General features: G+C 35.2%; 1 protein-coding gene across 2 annotated transcripts in view; it reads left to right on the plus strand.

Moving 5' to 3' along the window:
* The window catches only part of TSC22D2 (TSC22 domain family, member 2), a 53,932-nt gene that overhangs the window by 11,446 nt on the left and 23,367 nt on the right, over positions 1-19,119 (plus strand). The window contains exon 3 of one of the 2 annotated variants that reach the window (XM_011958947.1): positions 4,402-4,473. The exons of the other annotated variant lie outside the window; for it this stretch is intronic. Within the exon in view, the coding sequence (XP_011814337.1) occupies positions 4,402-4,473 (72 nt within the window). The remainder of the gene's footprint in view (positions 1-4,401; positions 4,474-19,119) is intronic. 2 annotated transcript variants of the gene reach the window in all.

The raw sequence follows: 19,119 nt of genomic DNA on the forward strand, positions 1-19,119 counted from the left end.
TGTTAGCCAGGATGGTCTCGATCTCCTGACATCGTGATCCTCCCGTCTCGGCCTCCCAAAGTGCTGGGATTACAGGCATGAGCCACCGCGCCCGGCCAGAAATTTAGATTTTTATAGTAAGTTGCTGTTAAAGGTGTTTATTGAAGCTTTTATTGTTAAAATAATGTATATCTTGAAATGATTTCAGTATCCTTTCAGTGATTATTGCATTTTAAATTATAATCTTATGATAAAGTTGTGTTAAGGGAATACCTTTGGAGTGCTGAGTCCCAAAAGTCAGAATTCTTATCTAATGAAATGTGCTAAATATTTTGGTACACCTAGCTCTAAGTTTAAGTATTTTGTTTCCCTCAATATTACCTTGATAATATCAGAACATTTGGTACATGTTGAGATACTCTACCAAAATTTGATTTATAGGCAGCATAATTTGGAAACTAACCCTGTATTAAACACAAAGGAAACTTACTTGTGTCAGGTCCTATGTGTATAGACTTTCATTTGATCTTTTCAACAATTTGTAAGAAAGTGGTTTCTTCCCTTCCTCCTTTCTTATGGTTTAAGGAAACAGAAACTCTTAGAATTTGAGTCACCTAGATATTGGGTGACAAAGCATAGACTCATATTCAGACCTTTAACCCAAAGCCTGTGCTTTTGAATATTCCGAGTTACAAATTTGTTTTATTACTTGGCAGACAGTAAGTTAGGAGGAAGGAAGAGCTACCATAGCCACTGATTTGTTGTGTTGTAACCCTTTACCTAAAGGATATTTTTAATCATTTAAATTCCCCAGATGATAATACTGGAGATGGTGGTTGTTGATCTTCCTCATATCGGATTTCCCTGGTTTCTATTTAGAAATCTCTGAAGTCATATTTTGGCATAGATAAGAGAAAGAGGTGTTTGTTGAGTGCTCAAGTACCTTATGCTTTAAGCGTTGACAATTTTTGTAGCTTAGTTTTGAGGTGTGGAATGTTTGTGTTTTTCTCCCTGTTGTGACTACAAAGTAGTATCTTGCAAAAACAGGTAGACATGCCACATGCTTTGAGTCATTTTCTGATGTAGCGTTTTGACTTACTTGGAAATTAATGTGATGGACTATTGAGTATATAAAGTCAGGGAGAAAAGAATATATTTTATTCAGTGATGTTGAAGAATGTTTACAACTAGGAAAACAGCATTTTTGTTTAGGTGGCTGAAGTACAGTGTAAACCACATGTCAGTCTTCCTAGAATTGCTTCATTGTCTCTATATTTAGAGTGGTAGTTTATATTAATATCGAATAAATTGTTAGACAGCTGGTTTCAAATTTTACTTCCTGAGTGGAAGAGAATTTGTGACCACAGCTGCATAAAAAATCAGTATTTCCTTCTAATAAAATATTTAATTTCAGTTGCCTCTTCATGCTTTCAGGTTTCATAGACTGTAACCTTGAAATGATCCCATTAACAGCCTTTTCCTTGGGCTCTTAATCTCCTCAATTTTATGCCATTCCAAAATAGAAGTCTCTCTGATGATCAAGTCCTTCAATCTTTACAGATGGCTCTTTTCCCTTCTACTTCCTTGATCAGTGATTTCACAGACTTGACTCCTTTAATCTATACTTGTTAATCAGTGTTTGGAGACTAATTATTGTTGCTGTTTGCTACAAATCCCTCAGTTTATGGATAACATCCCAGTTGAAGTATCCCAGAAACAAAATTTCATAGCTTATAAGACTGTCTACATTTTTACCTTTAAAATCTAGACTGTTTAAAGTTTTATGTAGTACATAGATTGTATAAATATGTACTATAGAAAACCAGGTACTGTGGCTTCTTCACTTTGAATGTATGTAGAGTGATTATTAATTGTTAGCTTTTTTCTGATTAAGTGTATTCTAATATGTTCTAAAAACTTTTGATCCATTTATACAGTATTTTATTTCACAGGTTCTTTCCACATCCCAGTATTTACTACTAACTACAAATATGTTTGTTTTTCACTTTTACATTTGTCTTAAGAGATATTTCACTATTCTGTAAAACTGCTGGAGTTTTATAACAAGTCATATGACTTCATTTGGAACCAACTTACCTGGAATATGAATTTGATTCAAATTAAATATTTATATTTCCAAAGTCAGGATCTAAAGCTCTTTTAAAGAGGCCAGGTGTGGTGGCTCATGCCTGTAATCCCAGCACTTGAGGAGGCCAAGGCGGGCAGATCACCTGAGGTCAGGAGTTTGAGACCAGCCTGGCCAACATGGTGAAACCCCATCTCTACCAAAAATACCAAAAATTAGCTGAGTGTGGTGGTGGTCACCTGTAATCCCAGCTACTCGGGAGGCTGAGGCGGGAGGATTGTTTGAACCCAGGAGGCAGAGTTTGCAATACAGCCACGATTGTGCCATTCCCCAGCCTGGGTGACAAGAGCGAAACTCTGTCTCCAAAAAATAAATAAATAATAGTTATTTTTAAAGAATATCATCTCTATAAATATATTGTGAGTACTCTTTAATGAATTTTGAATTGTAGACTTGAAGAATAACTTCCAAGTACTCTCTTTCTTATTCTTTTGTATATACTACCTTCCTCTCTGAGTCACTCCATTTAAACTGGAGGTTTCCAAACAGACCTTTGAGGAGAGCAAACTAGTTCCCATATGTTCCTGGGCAAGCCTGTTTTTTTTTTTTTTTTTTAAAAAAAAAAGAAACAACCACCAAAAAAAACCAAATTGAATGTTCAGTTGGTTCAGTTTTCATTTGATTTGGCAGACTGACTTCTAAATACAGCGAAAAAAGTGGCCTGACAAATACATCTTAAGAGGATGTAAGCCGTTAAACAGTAGTTAGAAACCTCTTAAGCTTTTCTTGTTATTAGCAGGTCTAATCAGTGTCTTTGATTGCCTTAGACCTAGTTAGGAGAAAAGCGGAGAAGGGGTTAAAAGAATAGAAAGGAGTTGAAGTAGGGCAAGCAATGAGAAATACACATACTAGTCTCCTAATTAATCAAACAGTTACTTTAGTGATTATCTGGCATCTTGGAAGTCATTTTTTTTAATTGTACTAATAATTCTGCACAGAATTTAAGGCTGTTAATAGGACCCCAGAATTGCCGTGTTGTATCTAAACCTCATTTTGTAGATTAAAATAATAGCTATTAAGGATCCACTGTATGCCAGGAACTTTACGTTTAGACTCAGTTCTTCAGCCATCCTGCAAAGCTAGGTAGTAATGTAACCAGTTAACAGATAAAGAGACAGACTTAAAGAGGTCAAACTAATGCTGCTATGTGTTTAGTGTAGTGGTTTAAGAGCATAAACTCTGGAACTAGATTGCCACCTACTAGCTCAGTGATGTAAGCCAAGTTACTTCTATCTGACCCAGTTTTCTCATCTATGAAATGGGAATAGTGGTTCCTACCTCTTAGGACTATTGTCAAAATGTAGTTAATGAGTGTAAAGCACTTAAAATAGTGTGAGGTACCTAATAAACACATTCTTAACCACTGCTGTTCTGCTACAAAGTTATATGGCAAAGTTTTTGTTAGCTTCCAGACTTACAGGTTGAAGGTGGGGGAAGACTATGAAAGCGTGCTGAGGAGGAGGGAACAAGTTTGTCAGAAGTTTAGGTCCCCGTGGAACCAGTCCCTAGGTAGGAGGTGAATCATACTTACTGGGAGATAGTCCAGAAGAGCCCATCAGTTAAGAGTCTATGGTGATAGCCCTAGGGAATGTATCCCTAGGGAATGTTAGAAATGAAAAATAATTACGATAAATAGGCTGTTACCCCTTAAAGTAGTACAGTACCAATGCTAGAATTAGAAAGCTGCCAAACAATTAATTGCAGCACCATTTTTTGCCCTAGACGAGAAAAAAACACATATAAATAAATGGGTTTTGAAGGTGGAAATGTGTCAAGTCCAACCCAGGAAAGAACTCTTCATTGTTAATTATCAAACCTTTGCTACTTTTAACAGAGCCTAAGAAAAGTTTTTACATTGTGAAGAAGATATAGCTTAACTTACTTTATATGGATACTCTACCTGAGAATAGCCTTGTTAAACTGTTAAACAAGATAGGTATTTATAAAGGCATTTGGTACAGAACAGTGTTGATTAGGCTATGAATTAGTCACATTTATATGCACACAGAAAATTGGATGCTACTTAGTATTTAGTTTCATCTGCATTACCTCTTTATAACTGTGATCCTGAATTATTGTTGAAGTCTGCTGGATTTTGTCCAGTTTTTAATTTCTTTCGAAGTGTTGTTTTAAGCAAACTTACGTGGTTTTTAAATCTTTTTATTATTAAAAGTTACACTATTTTAGAAATCTAAAATCTTCCATCTTCTTTTGAAAAGTAGTGATTATACTGTACGTTCTCAACCTCATTTCCATTTGATTCTCGGATCTCACAGGAATCCTTCAACTGCTTTCTACCAAGCGTTCCATTTGAACACGTTACAGGAATCAAAGAGCCTCTGGGATAGGTATGAATATATACATATGGAATGCATACATGCAAAACTGTATGCATGAATTGCTTTGCACTGTACTGGTTTCTCATCATTTAAACTGATCTTTGTTATTTTATGGGGGGTAAATCACATGGTATCTAGCATGGGACAAAGCAGCAAAATAAACCAAAAGGACAGTCTATATTTTATATAGAAAATAAACATACTTTTCTGCATCCTGTGTACTTTAAGTTTATATTTCTGAAGGGTTCATATTGTGTTGAATTTTTGATATGAAATAGTCACTTCCCCAGTGTATTTTAATGGAAATGCATATTCTATAAAATAAACTATATTTTAATTTTTGTGCTACTTTGTTTTTTTTTTTTTCCTGTAAAAGCCATAGTGATTCAAAGCAAAATGTTATTTCAAATTATGAAATTGGAGGAGGAACAAGACCAAGGTATCAAAGTAATCATTGTTTAATTTTTGGCAAGAAACCTTAACTTCAAGTTTGTTTGCTAGAATTCACTAGGTCTGCATTACTGATTTGTAAGCCCCTAAAACAGTTTGCTTTCTTACAGAAATGCTATATAGATTTTACTGTTAACTTTTAAAAAATACAGAATGAAGTCTTGGAGTTCTTTTATGGCAAAAGATACTTTGGTTTATCTTTCTGCTTAACACACATTTTAAGTAGTGTATGCTCTGTTCAATCGTTTTGCTGAATATTTATTAGCACTCCATCATTTTGTGTTTAGTTAATAGAAGTTGAGTTCAAACAATGTTTTTAAAATTCACACAAAGCTCGTTAGATTCTTTTAACTCTGCCTGGCAACGCATTTGTGTCTTCTGCCATAGGTTTGGATAACACTCATGAACTCAACTCCATCTCTTTCATTAGAAAAGTGTATTGCTAAGTGCATGTACATGTCATATTAAGACATGATACACATTGCCTAGAAATGCTAAAACAGTCTTAATTCTTTGGCTTGATTTGCTTGTGTGTGTCACTCTAGGGAAATAACAGGGTTTTTTTTGATGGTGTGTTCCAGAAATGTTTTTAAACAGTTACTTTTAGAACAAGAAGTTTTAAAATTTGTAGTACCATGTTTATAAAATAAATTTTTAAATAGTTTTCTAGCCATTTAAATTAATACATAAATGTAAATTGTGAGATGAAATAAACATGAAGGTTTAATCATTCAGATAGTTTTCCAAATGTAGCCAGAATGTGAGTACTTTGGAGTATGCTTTATAGTTTCCCTTAGAAAAAGGAAAAATAGCACTCTGTTTAGAAATGTAATAAGAGTAGCTTTCAAAAGTTTGATGATTTATTTCAAATAGCTAACTTTGAGCTGTCATGGTGTCGATACGAATGATATATATTATTTTTATCAGTGTAGAAAAGTTTGAGCTATATTTTTAATAATTTGAATCTAATATTGAAAGGTTTATTTTGTTTCATAATAAAACAACCATAGAAGGTGCCTGTACATCATTTGTTGTTACAGCTAAATACTCCTTATATGTTTTCTTTTTTAGATACCAGAACCTTTTAAGTATCAGAAATGAGGCAGGTTTTGTATCTATGGTTTCTCATGGGTTGAAAATACTTATTTTATCTTCTCCTTGGAGCCTGTTGTTCAGAGCCAAAGAAGTTAGTGGATATTTGTCTGTAGTGTGTTAATGCCAAAATATAATAAAATCAAAATATAATCAGATCAGCCATTCTTCACTGTAAATTGGCCTTGTTCATACTAAGGTGATAAGCCCAACCCAATAGAAACTGGCTAGTGGCTTTCTTTGAACTTTTCAACTAGCTTATTAAATTTTCCATTGAGAGGAGCAATCATGGCTAACTTTGTTAGTTTTAATAATCTACACTTTCAGTTGGTAACTACAGAATTACTGATAGGTATATCAGCTGATAAAGTATCGTGAGACCGTTTATTCCTTGCAAACGGGTTGAAGATTTATGTGTGTTAAGCTTTAAAAAATATTAAATATAACTTCTGACCTTGTTTGTTTTGGATATTACCAAATTACATTGTTCATTTTTACTCTTATAAATTCAGGATTTTTTATTTTACTAATTTGTCAAAGAGGTATTTGGCAGGGATGATTCTACTATTAAAGAGAGACGTTGACTGGGCGCAGTGGCTCATGCCTGTAATATCAGCACTTTGGGAGGCTGAGGCAGGTGGATCACCTGAGGTCAGAAGTTTGAAACCAGCCTGGTCAACATGTTAAAACGCCATCTCTACTAAAAATACAAAAATTAGCTCGGTGTGGTGGCACGCGCCTATAATCCCAGCTACTCAGAAGGCCAAAGCAGGAGAATTACTTAAACCTGGGAAGCGGAGGTGGCAGTGAGCTGAGATTCCGCCATTGCACTCCAGCCTGGGTGACAAGAGCGAAACTCCATCTCAAAAAGAAAAAGAGAGATGTTTGGGAGTTTAAGGGACTGCAAGTCCCTAACGTTATCTTCTACATTATCTATTTATTTTGAGGCATAGATTTGTCTCCCTATTGCTAGATAACAAATTTTAGGCTCCTATTTATGAAATGTTGGAAATCATTTTCAGTAGGGGCAGCTTTTAAGTGCCCATTTTCAGTAAAGCTGCCCTAAATAGCTGAATATCCCTAGTTTGATTTTGCCTAACTAGAAAGACAAGAATCTCCTTTTTTCCCCAGGAAATCTTTCAATGTAGCAGAATATCTTTTAAAATATAAGTAACTAGTGTACCTTTCTCATATTGACTTAAAGTTCTCTAATGGCCCCTTTGTTTCCTTCCATATTTAAATTATAATTGGCAAATTAATAGACTTTTCACCAAGCAGCCTGCCTCTGCCTGTATTTAGATACTTCTCCTTGCATTTATATCCAGTGCTTTACTCAGTTATTGTACTAAAATTGAAGCTACCCTCAAGCCTTCCTTTCCCTTTTTCTGTAGGTGCCATCATGGTTTCTGTCTTCTCTGTTTGCCATTTGCCTCTGCAATGCAAATTAAGTCCTCAGGGAATCAGTTAGCTGAAACCATCTTCAAATGTAGGGACAGTAGATACTGATAACTCAAAAATAATCCAACCCTTTCTTCAGTAGCCCAAACTGTTTTTGAGTTGACTCTTTACTAAAGTAAGTACTATAACTGCCGTAGCTTTCTGGGAGATTATCTTATTATGGAGGAGTTAATTTTTCATGAGATCCTAGCCTATTGGTATTTCAGAATAGTAACTTTAAAATTTGACTTCCTATTTTCTAAACAACAGTTTTCCAAAGTTATTACTTGGCATTGCTTTGTTAAATTGGCAGAATTAGTTTAGAAACCTGTCCTGATGATCACTGGGGTGTAGGGAGCAGGTTGTCTTTGGGAGTCCTTTGTTTACAAAACCTCAGCGTAAGAATTTATAGCAAACAATTTTACCCTCTTCTAAATACCAGGTCACTAAAGTAAAGGAGTACTAAAGGGAAGAAACTTCAGCTAGACTAAAGGAAGAAATTAGGTAGCTTGTAAGGCTTTAACCTTATTGATAAGCACTTGCAGAGCTTTTGTCTTCATTAAGAAATGCATAAGTGTTGTTAAAACAAGTGAGAGAACAGTTGCTAGGTGTACATCCCCTTGAGTCTGCTTGTCTATCCTTATGATAACATCAGTATTTAGAGAGAAGTTTATAAGGAAAGTAGTAGAGATGGTTTATTAACTTAAAATGAAAGTCTAGTAAGTTTATCCTAAATTTTTTCACTAGATAATTGATCTCTCAGATTGTTTTCTACAGTGATTATTCACTTACATTTATTACCTCTAATTTTAAAATTATTGGGTAAAAAAAGTCTTCTTATTTCAATAGCCTCAAGTATTTTGTGTAGGGAACGCCTTCCAGTATTTCCTATCATTGTTCCCTATGAGATGTTTTTGAAGCTAGGAATAAATTAGAACTAAACTGCTTGTATCATAAATACCTTTGGTACCATATGAGACAATTTATTTTGTTTTGCTCATCTCTAAGAAGCTTGGCTCCATCATGAACATCCACCAGTACTTGTTATCTCAAATGGTAAAACTCAAGTTGTACAACTTAGCTGATCTAGTTTTTGAATGCTTGGTGATAGGACTTGTTAATTTTTTTATTGAAGTATAATTTGTATCAGAAAAGTGCACCATTCATAAATACATAGCTCTAATTGAACACACCTGTGTAACCAGCACCCAGCTCAAGACTTAGAATATTATAAGCCCCTTTCATGTCCTCTTCATGCCCCCCATCAGTCACTTCCCCTCCCAATCCTAATTTCTAATGTGTTATATATGTAGGACCATACACTATGTGTTTTGTGTCTGACCTCTTTCATCCAGTATTATATTTGAGATTCATCTGTATGGCTCTGCATAGTTGTAGATATGAACTATATAATTTTAAAGAATCACTCAAGTAAGTTATTTGTTGGAGATTGGTATTGGTTAGATGTTCTCTCCTAGTGATTATGCATAAGTATCTTGAGGATATGTACCTGAACCATTTTGTGATCAACCCCAACAGATTCCTTACTAATTTGTATCTAGTACTTACATAATTTATTATCTGATTATATTTCAACCAATTCCACTAAAAGACGTCTAGTAGAGGATAGGCCAGGAAGCTAAAAATTAATAGAGTATAGCTTTTTAATGATTATCACCTTTTATTCTTCCTCCCTCCCTCTTTCCTTCCTTCATTTCCTCCTTCCTTCCTTCCTTCCTTCCCTCTCCTTCCTTCCTTTTATTTTACTTTTTAATCTGAAATAATTTTAAAGTTGCAAAAATAGTGCTGAGGGTTCTTGTATGTCCTTTACCTAGTTTCCCTTAATGTTAACATGTTGTACAACCTTAGTACAATTATCAAAGTTAGGAAGTTAACATTGATAGAATACTATCAACTACAGATCTTATTTTAATTTTACCAAGTTTTCCACTTTTTTAAGTGTCCTTTTTCTGTTCCAGGATCCAATTCAGGATTCCACATTGTGTTTAGTCATTATGTCTTCCATTTTAATTTGTAACATAGCACTGTTCCTTTATTGAACATAGTAAGTACCAAGTCTGGTCTGATTGGTGTGGAGAGTCAGTTAAGTAAGGTTGCCTCCAAATTTCCACCTTTTCTGCAGTGCTTACTACAGTTGCTATTCTCACAGGACTCTTTCGTACCACGTATATAAATATTTTCATCAGTAGTTTAATCTGTAGTTCTTAAGTGGGGAATGGGACAGGCCCAGGGTAGGAGGGGCAGGTAATCAGTGGTACTTAGAGGATGAAAGCTTTATATATTCATTCTAAAACTCACTTTTGAATCTCTGATTTAGATGGAAACCTCAGGGTGTGGTTGTGTTCAGATGACGTTAAATCAAGGAAGTGACAGCCATTGAGGATGACAGCATTTATATATATATTTTTTTTTTTTTTTTTTTTTTTTTTTGAGGCAGAGTCTCGCTCTGTCGCCCAGGCTGGAGTGCTGTGGCCCGATCTCAGCTCACTGCAAGCTCCGCCTCCTGGGTTCACGCCATTCTCCTGCCTCAGCCTCCCGAGTAGCTGGGATTATAGGCGCCCGCCACCTCACCCGGCTAGTTTTTTGTATTTTTTAGTAGAGACGGGGTTTCACCGTGTTAGCCAGGATGGTCTCGATCTCCTGACCTCGTGATCCGCCCGTCTCGGCCTCCCAAAGTGCTGGGATTACAGGCTTGAGCCACCGCGCCCGGCCAACATTTATAAATTTAACTGAAACAAATACAGAAACCAAGAAATTGGAAGAACTTACATGTAAATTCAGGGAGGTTGAAACCTAGGTTGACTAGTTATAGCAAAAAAAAATACTTAGATATGTGTGTTAATGGCATTTTGTAGTATTGGTTAGCAAGTGACAGGGCTGCCACAAGAACTAATGTGATTTTAGGTGATGTTTCTAGAACTAGAGTAAGAAATGATGGTGACTAATCTGTTGTACTCCATTTCTGCAGAATAGTTGTTCTAAATACAAAACTAACTAGAAAACCAAATTTCTTTATACTCTACTTGCACATCCAGGGGTATTTCAATAGGCAGACCTGAGCAAGCTTACTAAAAGTAAACCAATCCCTTGGGAAATGGTCTTGCCATCACTGTCTTCCTGTCTGTTAATCAAGGATGCTGATTTTAAGTGAAATTTAGTTTTAGTTACTTTAAAATGCCTACGCTGGAGTTTTATTTCCCCCACTTTTCTAAATGGAAAAGAAGAGGTAAGTACAAGCATTGGAATTGAACTCATTTACTTGTTTTGTCATTATTGGCTGTGATTATCAGTAAACCTTAAAGAGCTGTGTATTTGCTTAAGGAATGGAAGACTAGCAAATTATTCTGCTCTTTTAGGAAAGAATTCCATGTCAGAGGCAGTAAATGTTGGTCTGAATAGAGAAACCAGTGGAGCTTCCCTCAGAAGAAAATGAGTGACAGTAAGCTTATTTGGAAATGAGAATTGCCGTAGATAGTGGTGGTAAATGAAGCCCTACAAATAACTAGGCACCAGTTATCACCATGCTGATCATTTCAGCAGCATCTTAAAAACTAGTGAATTCTTCATACCCAGGTGCCAAGTGGAGGTAGAGTAACTCATGGAGAGAAATAACTACACATTACAGACTGACTGGCAGAATTTAAGGTTAACTTCATTTAGAAATCGTGGACTATATATATAAATGGGCATCATCAGTCTAGGTCACAGTCATAGGACCATAGGGAAAACCAGGCCTCCAAGTTTTTAAAAGCCACATGGTTGGTTATGAAATTGATGCTCTCAAAATAGAATTCAAATTCTTGTTGATCTGGAAATAAGAGTAGTATGTAGGAAAGAAATACAATTGTATGTAGAGTGTAGTGAATGTAGGTCATTGGAACTTTAATGAAAGATGAAAGAAGCCACTTAAAACTGTTTGAAACCCGTGCCTACAATGTTCTGAAAAGCTACTTGGGAAGCTCAGTAAAGTATTAGATGCTTGGTCATATTATAAAGTAGTCTGTTTACCAATACATGTTTGTCCCGAATTATAGATACTTGCTGTTTAAGGCATTTTCCTGTTACTATCTTAAGTGGTCTTAGATCACCTTTTCCATCCAAAAGACTCTAAAACCTTAAAAATCTCACTTTTTTAGAGTAGCTCTGAATGAATCTAAGGGAAAATATCAGGAACGTTTGCAATTACTTAGCAAAAGTTTGTTCTCCTGTAATTAAATACTAGAAGAAACAGTAAGATTTAGTAACATCTTTCAATGAGCTTCGTGTTAATATGGAAAACAGTAAAGACATTATCACGTGATTGAAAGTGATAACATATAAAATGTAAGCACTTCATGTCTCTCAAGTACAGCTGGAGGGATTGGTCAAAGTTTCTTCAAGAGGTGGCTTTTGAGTTGGAAAGTGGGTAGAATTTGGTCACGCAGAATTAAAGAACTGAGGGGAAGGGAACATTTCAGTTAGAGGAAATACTGTGCACCACTATGAAAGTACTGGGCTTATATGATAAGGATAAAATTAAATTTGGTGGGTGTATAACATATTTGAAGACAGGAGAGGAGAGCGGTTAGATGAGAGACAGTGATTCTAGAAAGGTACTGAAGCCTGGATTAGGCAGTGGGGATGAGATAGGAATTGCAGGATTTTACAACTGATTGGTCATGATAGGGGAGCAGTCGAACCTGACTCCAAAGTGCCAAACCTAATTGACTAAGGGAATGCTGGTATTGTTAGGAAGTATTAGTGAAAGAATTAGTTTGGGAAGGAGGAAGTAGTGATGAGGTTTTTGGTTTTAGCTGTTTTTTGGATAAGTACATCCAAAAAACTGGCTGGTACAAAGTCAAAGTGAAAATATTTGGCGTGCAGCTGAGGCTGCAGACTTGCAGCTTGATACAGAAATTAAAACTAGTTGAGATTTAAGAATGTTTTAGAGTTCAAGCTTTAGGAAAGGCCAAGGTTGCCAAAGATTAGAGTAGGGTAAAGGGTCAAGCCAGGACCTTGGGCAATATCACCTGTATTTAGAGAACAGAAGGAAGTCTGAAGAGGGTGATTGGTCTTAGAGATTAGAACATTCTGAGGATATTATTTTCCAATCAAAAAGAAGAGAAATGTGAATCTTTATTTTGAAATAATTTGAAATTTACAGAAAAATTACAAGAATAGTGCAGAGAATTAAATCTTCTTACCAAGATTCAATGTTTGTTAACATTTTGTCATATTTGCTTTATCATCCTAACATACTATTTTAGGAACTACTAACAAGGTGAAACCCCATCTCTACTAAAAATAGAAAAATTAGCCAGGCATGGTGGCAGACACCTGTAGTGCTGGGTACTCGGGAGGCTGAGGCAGGAGAATGGTGTGAACCCAGGAGGTGTAGCTGGCAGTGAGCCGAGATTGCGCCACTGCACTCCAGCCTGGGTGACAGAGTGAGACAACGTCTCAAGAAAAAAAAAAAGTAGATAGGAAGTACCATATCCATTTAACTTCAATACTTCAGCGTATGTTTCCTAAGAAGATTATTCTCCTAACAACAATATAATTACCAAATTCAGGGTATCTTGTATTAATGTGCTGTTATCAAATACAAATATACAGTGCATATTCAGATTTTGTCAGTTATTACAATAATATCCTCCATAATCATTTTTTAACCTGTTAGAAGAGCCAGTATAGGTTCACCAATTATACTTATGTTGTCTTTTTCCCCTCCTGTCTTGTTTGCATATGTGAGTACTTGTATTAGTCACCTATAGGATTATTTAAAATTTAGATATTTACAAAAAAGGCAGTATTAACGTTTTGGATAAAATACTAGAAAAAAATGTATTTGCTTAGCTAGTTTCTATTATTGGAAGTATTGGGAGGCAAGGGAGTACTGCCTAAAATCCAGCTGAAACAACTACTAGAATTGGTGAAGTTTTATAAGGGGAGGTCTTTTATTGCTCAAAGTTGGGGTGGTGGGTGGCAAGACTAGGAGAACATTTGTATATTAATGTATCCGTTACAATAGAAATTGAAGTATATTCATGTACTTCCCTTTCTGTACTGTGATTTTTGTATGTATGTATTAAATTGGGCTTTTAATTATTTTGAGTTGGAAAAAATAGTATAATCTTAAAGACATTTTACATCACCATTTGGGTTTGCAAATTATGTATTGCTATCCTTTATATTCTGTTGTATCCTCTTAGTTTTATTCTGGTAGTTGTGTTAGGTGTCTTGTCTGCTGTGAGATTTTTAACCACAAATCCAAATCTCATTATTTGAAGTGGTGTTTCACTGGACCCTAAACATCTCTTCTCTAAGCTTTTCTATGGCTAGCTGAAGTGGGACACTAGACATTCTGACATCTATTTTCAGCACATTACTAGATTTCAGAATTGGCAAAGAGAAATTATTTCTTAACTGCTCACCCACCATTATATATGCTTTCTGCTAATATGTCTACCACCTTCCTCTTTAGTAAATTTAATATGTTATTTAATAAATTTCTCAACCTAAGTCATCCCAGCCTATTTTGAGATGTTTTGATAATTATTTTCAGGTGAAATTTGAGAAACAGTTTTGAAAAAGGTGGGAATAGCTGGTAAGGTCTCTTTGTTATTTATTTATTCATTTATTCAATTCTTTTAACTTTTCATCAAGTAGATTTTAAGTAAACCAAGGCTTTGAATAGAACAGAAAAGTGTATGTATGTGTGTACATATGATCTAATTTGCCAAACTCAATGTATTTTTTTCTACAGAATCTAAAATTCTATTGCAGAGCTTTAAAAAAAAAAACTAACTGAACTTGTTCAGACAAGAAGGAAATTTAAGGAACCTGGAATTGTTGAACCAGGATAAACATAGAGCATCTTTTTGGGTTTTGTCGTTCTTGTTGTTTTGTTTTTCCATTCTAGTCCTCAGCAATTTAAAATTTTAAGTTCATACCTCTTCAGTTGTGTTAAAGTCCACAGTTGGGCAACCTTTTGGGAAGAAAGAAATATTAATGGAATTATTTTAATTTTTTATTTTGATTAAGATTTGGGGTGGTAGGTAGAGGTAGAAGAAAGAGATGACTGAATGTATTCTAGCCTGACATTCTTTTAGTTTGTGTGCCTAAACATGCTCATAATATTCCAAGTTACTCAAATCAGGGAATATATTAAATTTTTGTGATTGATACAGAGCTTTTAAATGCCTTAGCTTACCAAAAATTAGCTCCTGTGTTTAAGCTTTAGTTGGCTACTTCTAAAGTATTTTTCATATTTGACAGAAATAAATTTAAATAAGTGATAATAATTTAGAGTTTATCCATTAGTAAATATCCTTAAGAAATAACATTTTTATGCCAGTTTATCCCCCAGTTGTTTCAAAGTTTGAAGATTGTTGGTTATAAATACTAAAAGATTTGGAAGGTGCTATTGTATTTTTCACTTCTTAATTGTGTGATATTTGGCCCAAAAATAGTGGTGTCTTCACTAAGTTAAAGTATGTATGCGGGCAGCATGGCTGTCAGTGTCCCCAGCTATTTATATGGCCACATATTGAGAATTTTCTTTGTGACTCCAGTATCAATACTAATGGTGGTATCCATAGTAACTATATATTTTCTACCAATAGCAAGATGTTCAGAATATATGTAACCTTTGTCGTAGAAGACAGAAACATCTTTCTACGTATCTGCCTGCTAATGAAGTATATTTTCCCTAGTCCTACACACTATTGGAAGGGGAACAAAGAGGGAAAAGAGTTGCAGTGTCTGGCTGATAACACTCCTGTTCACAGTGATGCTAACCATTGGTCTTCAGAAAATTTCTGCGTTTATTTGTAGTAGCTGTTTTTATTTTAGATAGTACTTAGTCCAGAAAATGTTGCTAAATGTGTTTTTCTAGAGTGGTCGTAACTACTTTTGTTTCAAGAAATAAGAGATACCATCTCTTCAAAAAGCATAATATATTACAGTCTCTTTACAAGTTCTATTTCTCCCGAGCATGATGGCTCATGCCTGTAATCCCAGCACTTTGGGAGGCCAAGGTGGGCAGATTGCTTGAGCTCAGGAGTTGCGTCCAGCCTGGGCAACATGGCAAAACCTCGTCTCTACAAAAAATACAAAAATTAGCCGGGTGTGATGGCGCATGCCTGTAATCCCAGCTACTTGGGAGGCTGAGGCATAAGAATTGCTTGAACTCACAAGGTAGAGGTTGCAGTGAGCCGAGATTGCACCACTGCACTCCAGGGCCACAGAGTGAGACTCTATCTCAATAAATATATAAATAAATGTTCCATTTCTGGAGGCTTTTTTTTTTTTTCTTTTTGAGACAGAGTTTTGCTCTGCCACCCAGGCTGGAGTGCAGTGGCACAATGTTGGCTCACTGCAACCTCTGCCTTCCAGATTTAAGTGATTCTCTTGCTTCCCGAATGCTGGGATTACACGCGCCACCACCACACCCTACTAATTTTTGTACTTTTCATAAAGACGGGGTTTCAGCACGCTGGCCAGGCTGGTCTCAAACTCCCGTCTTCAAGTGATCCACCTTGCCCTGGCCTCTCAAAGTTCTGGGATTACAGGTGTGAGCCACTGTGTCCAACCCAAATATTCAGCTTTCTGTTAACAAAACATGCGGTTCCTTATTATACATATATTTGAGTGTTATGTAACTAGCTTACCCTTACTTTGATTTTCCGTTTTTAGAGGGAGCTCTACCTTTAATTTCAATATCTTTTTCCTTTGCCTTCTTTATAAGCTGTTTCTACTCCTTTTGAAAGGATCAAGTGTATAAATCATTTGAAAGTAAGCATGTTAAAAATACCAATAGCCTATCTTCTTAGAGCTGTTTTTCAAAGCTGTATTAATGAAATTCTTAAAGTTGTATATTTTGTGTTTCTTCTACCAATAGGTGCATTTGATTTAATGCATAAATACCCAACACTTTATATATGTATATACATGTACTTATGCTTATATATGTATGTGTATATATGTACATATGCTTATATATGTGTATATATATGCTTATATATATTTAGTTTCTGGTATAGCTAATTGTGTCTTAAATGATATCTTGGATCAACCACAGATAGATGAAGTTTCTTGTCATTGTGTGTTGTGTATCTTTTTATATGTGTCTTTTTTATTTTATTATTTTTTTTTGAGATGGAGTCTTGCTCTGTCACCCAAGCTGGAGTGCAGTGGTGCGATCTTGGCTCACTGCAACCTACACCTCCTGGGTTCAAGCGATTCTCCTACCTCAGCCTCCTGAGTAGCTGGGATTATGGGCGCCCACCACCATGCCTGCCTAATTTTTGTATTTTTTAGTCGAGATGGGGTTTCTCCATGTTGGTCAGACTGGTCTTGAACTCCTGACCTCAGATGATCCACCACCTTGGTGTCCCAAAGTGCTGGGATTACAGGCGTGAGCCAGTGCACCTGGCCTGTCTTTTTATATGTTAATTTTTTGGAACATACTGTCTTCCCAGCAGTTTTATTTTTATTTAGGTACATTTATACTAATTTTTAAAGTAAATTTATCTTTGATATTTTAAAGCTTATTTTTTCAATATATAACCTATGGAATGACTCTGTGTTATTTATTGGAGGACATAAAGGGTTGCCCTGTTTGCCCCCTTTCTCCATTTAAAAATAAGTATTTCTGACCAAGCATTGGTTTATCATGGCTAGGATTTCTCCAAACAATGTAGTGAACTTTTTTGAACAGCAGGGTGAAAATATGGCTATATTAGTGGATAGTCTTGTAGAATTTGCAGAATCTTTTAAGGAAATATGGTTTAAACCTGAAAACAAAATTTTCTATCAAACTAAGATAAGCACATTCATTAGAAAACCAAGTTCCTTTAGGAACTCTTGTAGACCTGTTTGATTTAGCATATCCATTTTCAAGTAATTACGTGGAAATTATAAACATCCGCCTTCCTCCCCTTTCACTGTTTTTTTCTTTTAATACAGATTCACCTTCTCACAAAAGGAAATGATAAATAACTGTAGGGAATATATGGGATTTGGTTTTGGTAGCAGTCTTGCCAGAGAATCAAGATTATGATTGATAATATTAGTACAATTTTCTCATTAAGTATTCATTTTTAGGAAGAATTCTAATTTTAAATTTTAAAGGGTATCTGGTTAATCTGAACTCTGTTCATCTGTAACCACTTTACCCAGTTTCGTTTCAGGTTGTTAATAAGGATGTCCTACATGTTGGAATTTAATGATTTAAACTCTTGGAATATGACCCTGTACTTGGTAACAACTAGTTTTGAAAATATATGCTTAGGAAAATTTTGATACATAAGTTTTATATCTTTTAAAATGTATACAGTTCTAAAGTCCTGATTTAACCGTACATTTGTATAATGTACACACTCTTAAAAAAATTTTTTTTTGTACGTTTTCGTAGTAAAATAACTGCTTCACATGACTGGTTTAATTGCATCTTCCAAAAAGACTTTCTAAGCATTTACCATAACAAGGCTTTTTTGTTGGCAGGCCCTTTAACAAAGGGTCAAGCTGTCGGCCCTTTAAATGACCTTAAATCAAAGCCTTGCAGACAAGCAGATTTACCAGCATTATAGATAAGTATTTCAGGAAGTATTTACTTTAGTAAATATGACTGTATGTTTGTCCTATAAAAAGCAAATCTTCAAAAGATTTAAAAATTTTTAGTATATTGGTTGATAGGAGATAAGAGTTTTATTAACACTTTCTAAAAACGTTTGGTAATACACTAATGAAATGACCACAACTTTAAACTACTTATCCTCATAAATACGGATTTTTGCCTTCACCAGGTGATTACATTATAAGGCTGTGCTTTCACAGAAGACAAAATAAAGTTGTATGATTTATATTGAAGTCAAATGTGTTGTGAGATTACATTTGGAAAGATTATATTGGAAAAATTCTAATAGTTTTTCAGGCTATGTGAGAGACTTAAGTGACCATGTGTAATAGAAAAGTTCCATTGAAAGTTAAAATCTGCAACAGCATGACCCAACCTGTACATTCGGGTCAAGTATCTTTTTAGATAGCTGCAAAGCAATGCTGTCTTTCAGTTTTCTATAGCTTTATGCGTATTGATCATCCTCAGTAAGGGCCCTTTTCTTTTTCCCCCATCTCCTCTGCCCCTTTATAGTGTTCTATTTAGGGGGTTAATTTAGGCAAAACTATGCCCACAAATCTATGGGTTTCCTTTTCTGTGGATTACTGGCAACCAAAAATATAAATGTACATTCTTATCAGACAGAAAATGTTATTAATGATATTATTCTTCAGTGATTAGCATAGATGCCCAACTGAAAACTTTCTGGTAAAATTTAATAAATTTAACATGATATTTTTAATGAAGTGATTTTTGCCATTATTAAATCTTCCTACCTCCAGTTTTCTTCCCTGCCCATATACAGATGAGCAATAGGGACCACTGCTGCATAGGATACATTGTTATGTCAGTTACATAAAGCACATAATAAAATTTAATTCTTGCCATTATGTTGTCTGTTTTCAAAATCGGGGATAGTAGAGACAGATGAAGATTTAGATATAAAAATGGAATTCTTTCTTAAGCACTTAAATGATCGGTATGGATTGTTACTTATCCAGCCACCCATGCTGTAAGTCTAGAAACTCGGCCAGGCATGGTGGCTCATGCCTGTAATC

This window comes from Colobus angolensis, unplaced genomic scaffold (genome assembly GCF_000951035.1).
Source record: "Colobus angolensis palliatus isolate OR3802 unplaced genomic scaffold, Cang.pa_1.0 Scaffold48, whole genome shotgun sequence".
NCBI classification, from domain to species: domain Eukaryota; kingdom Metazoa; phylum Chordata; class Mammalia; order Primates; family Cercopithecidae; genus Colobus; species Colobus angolensis.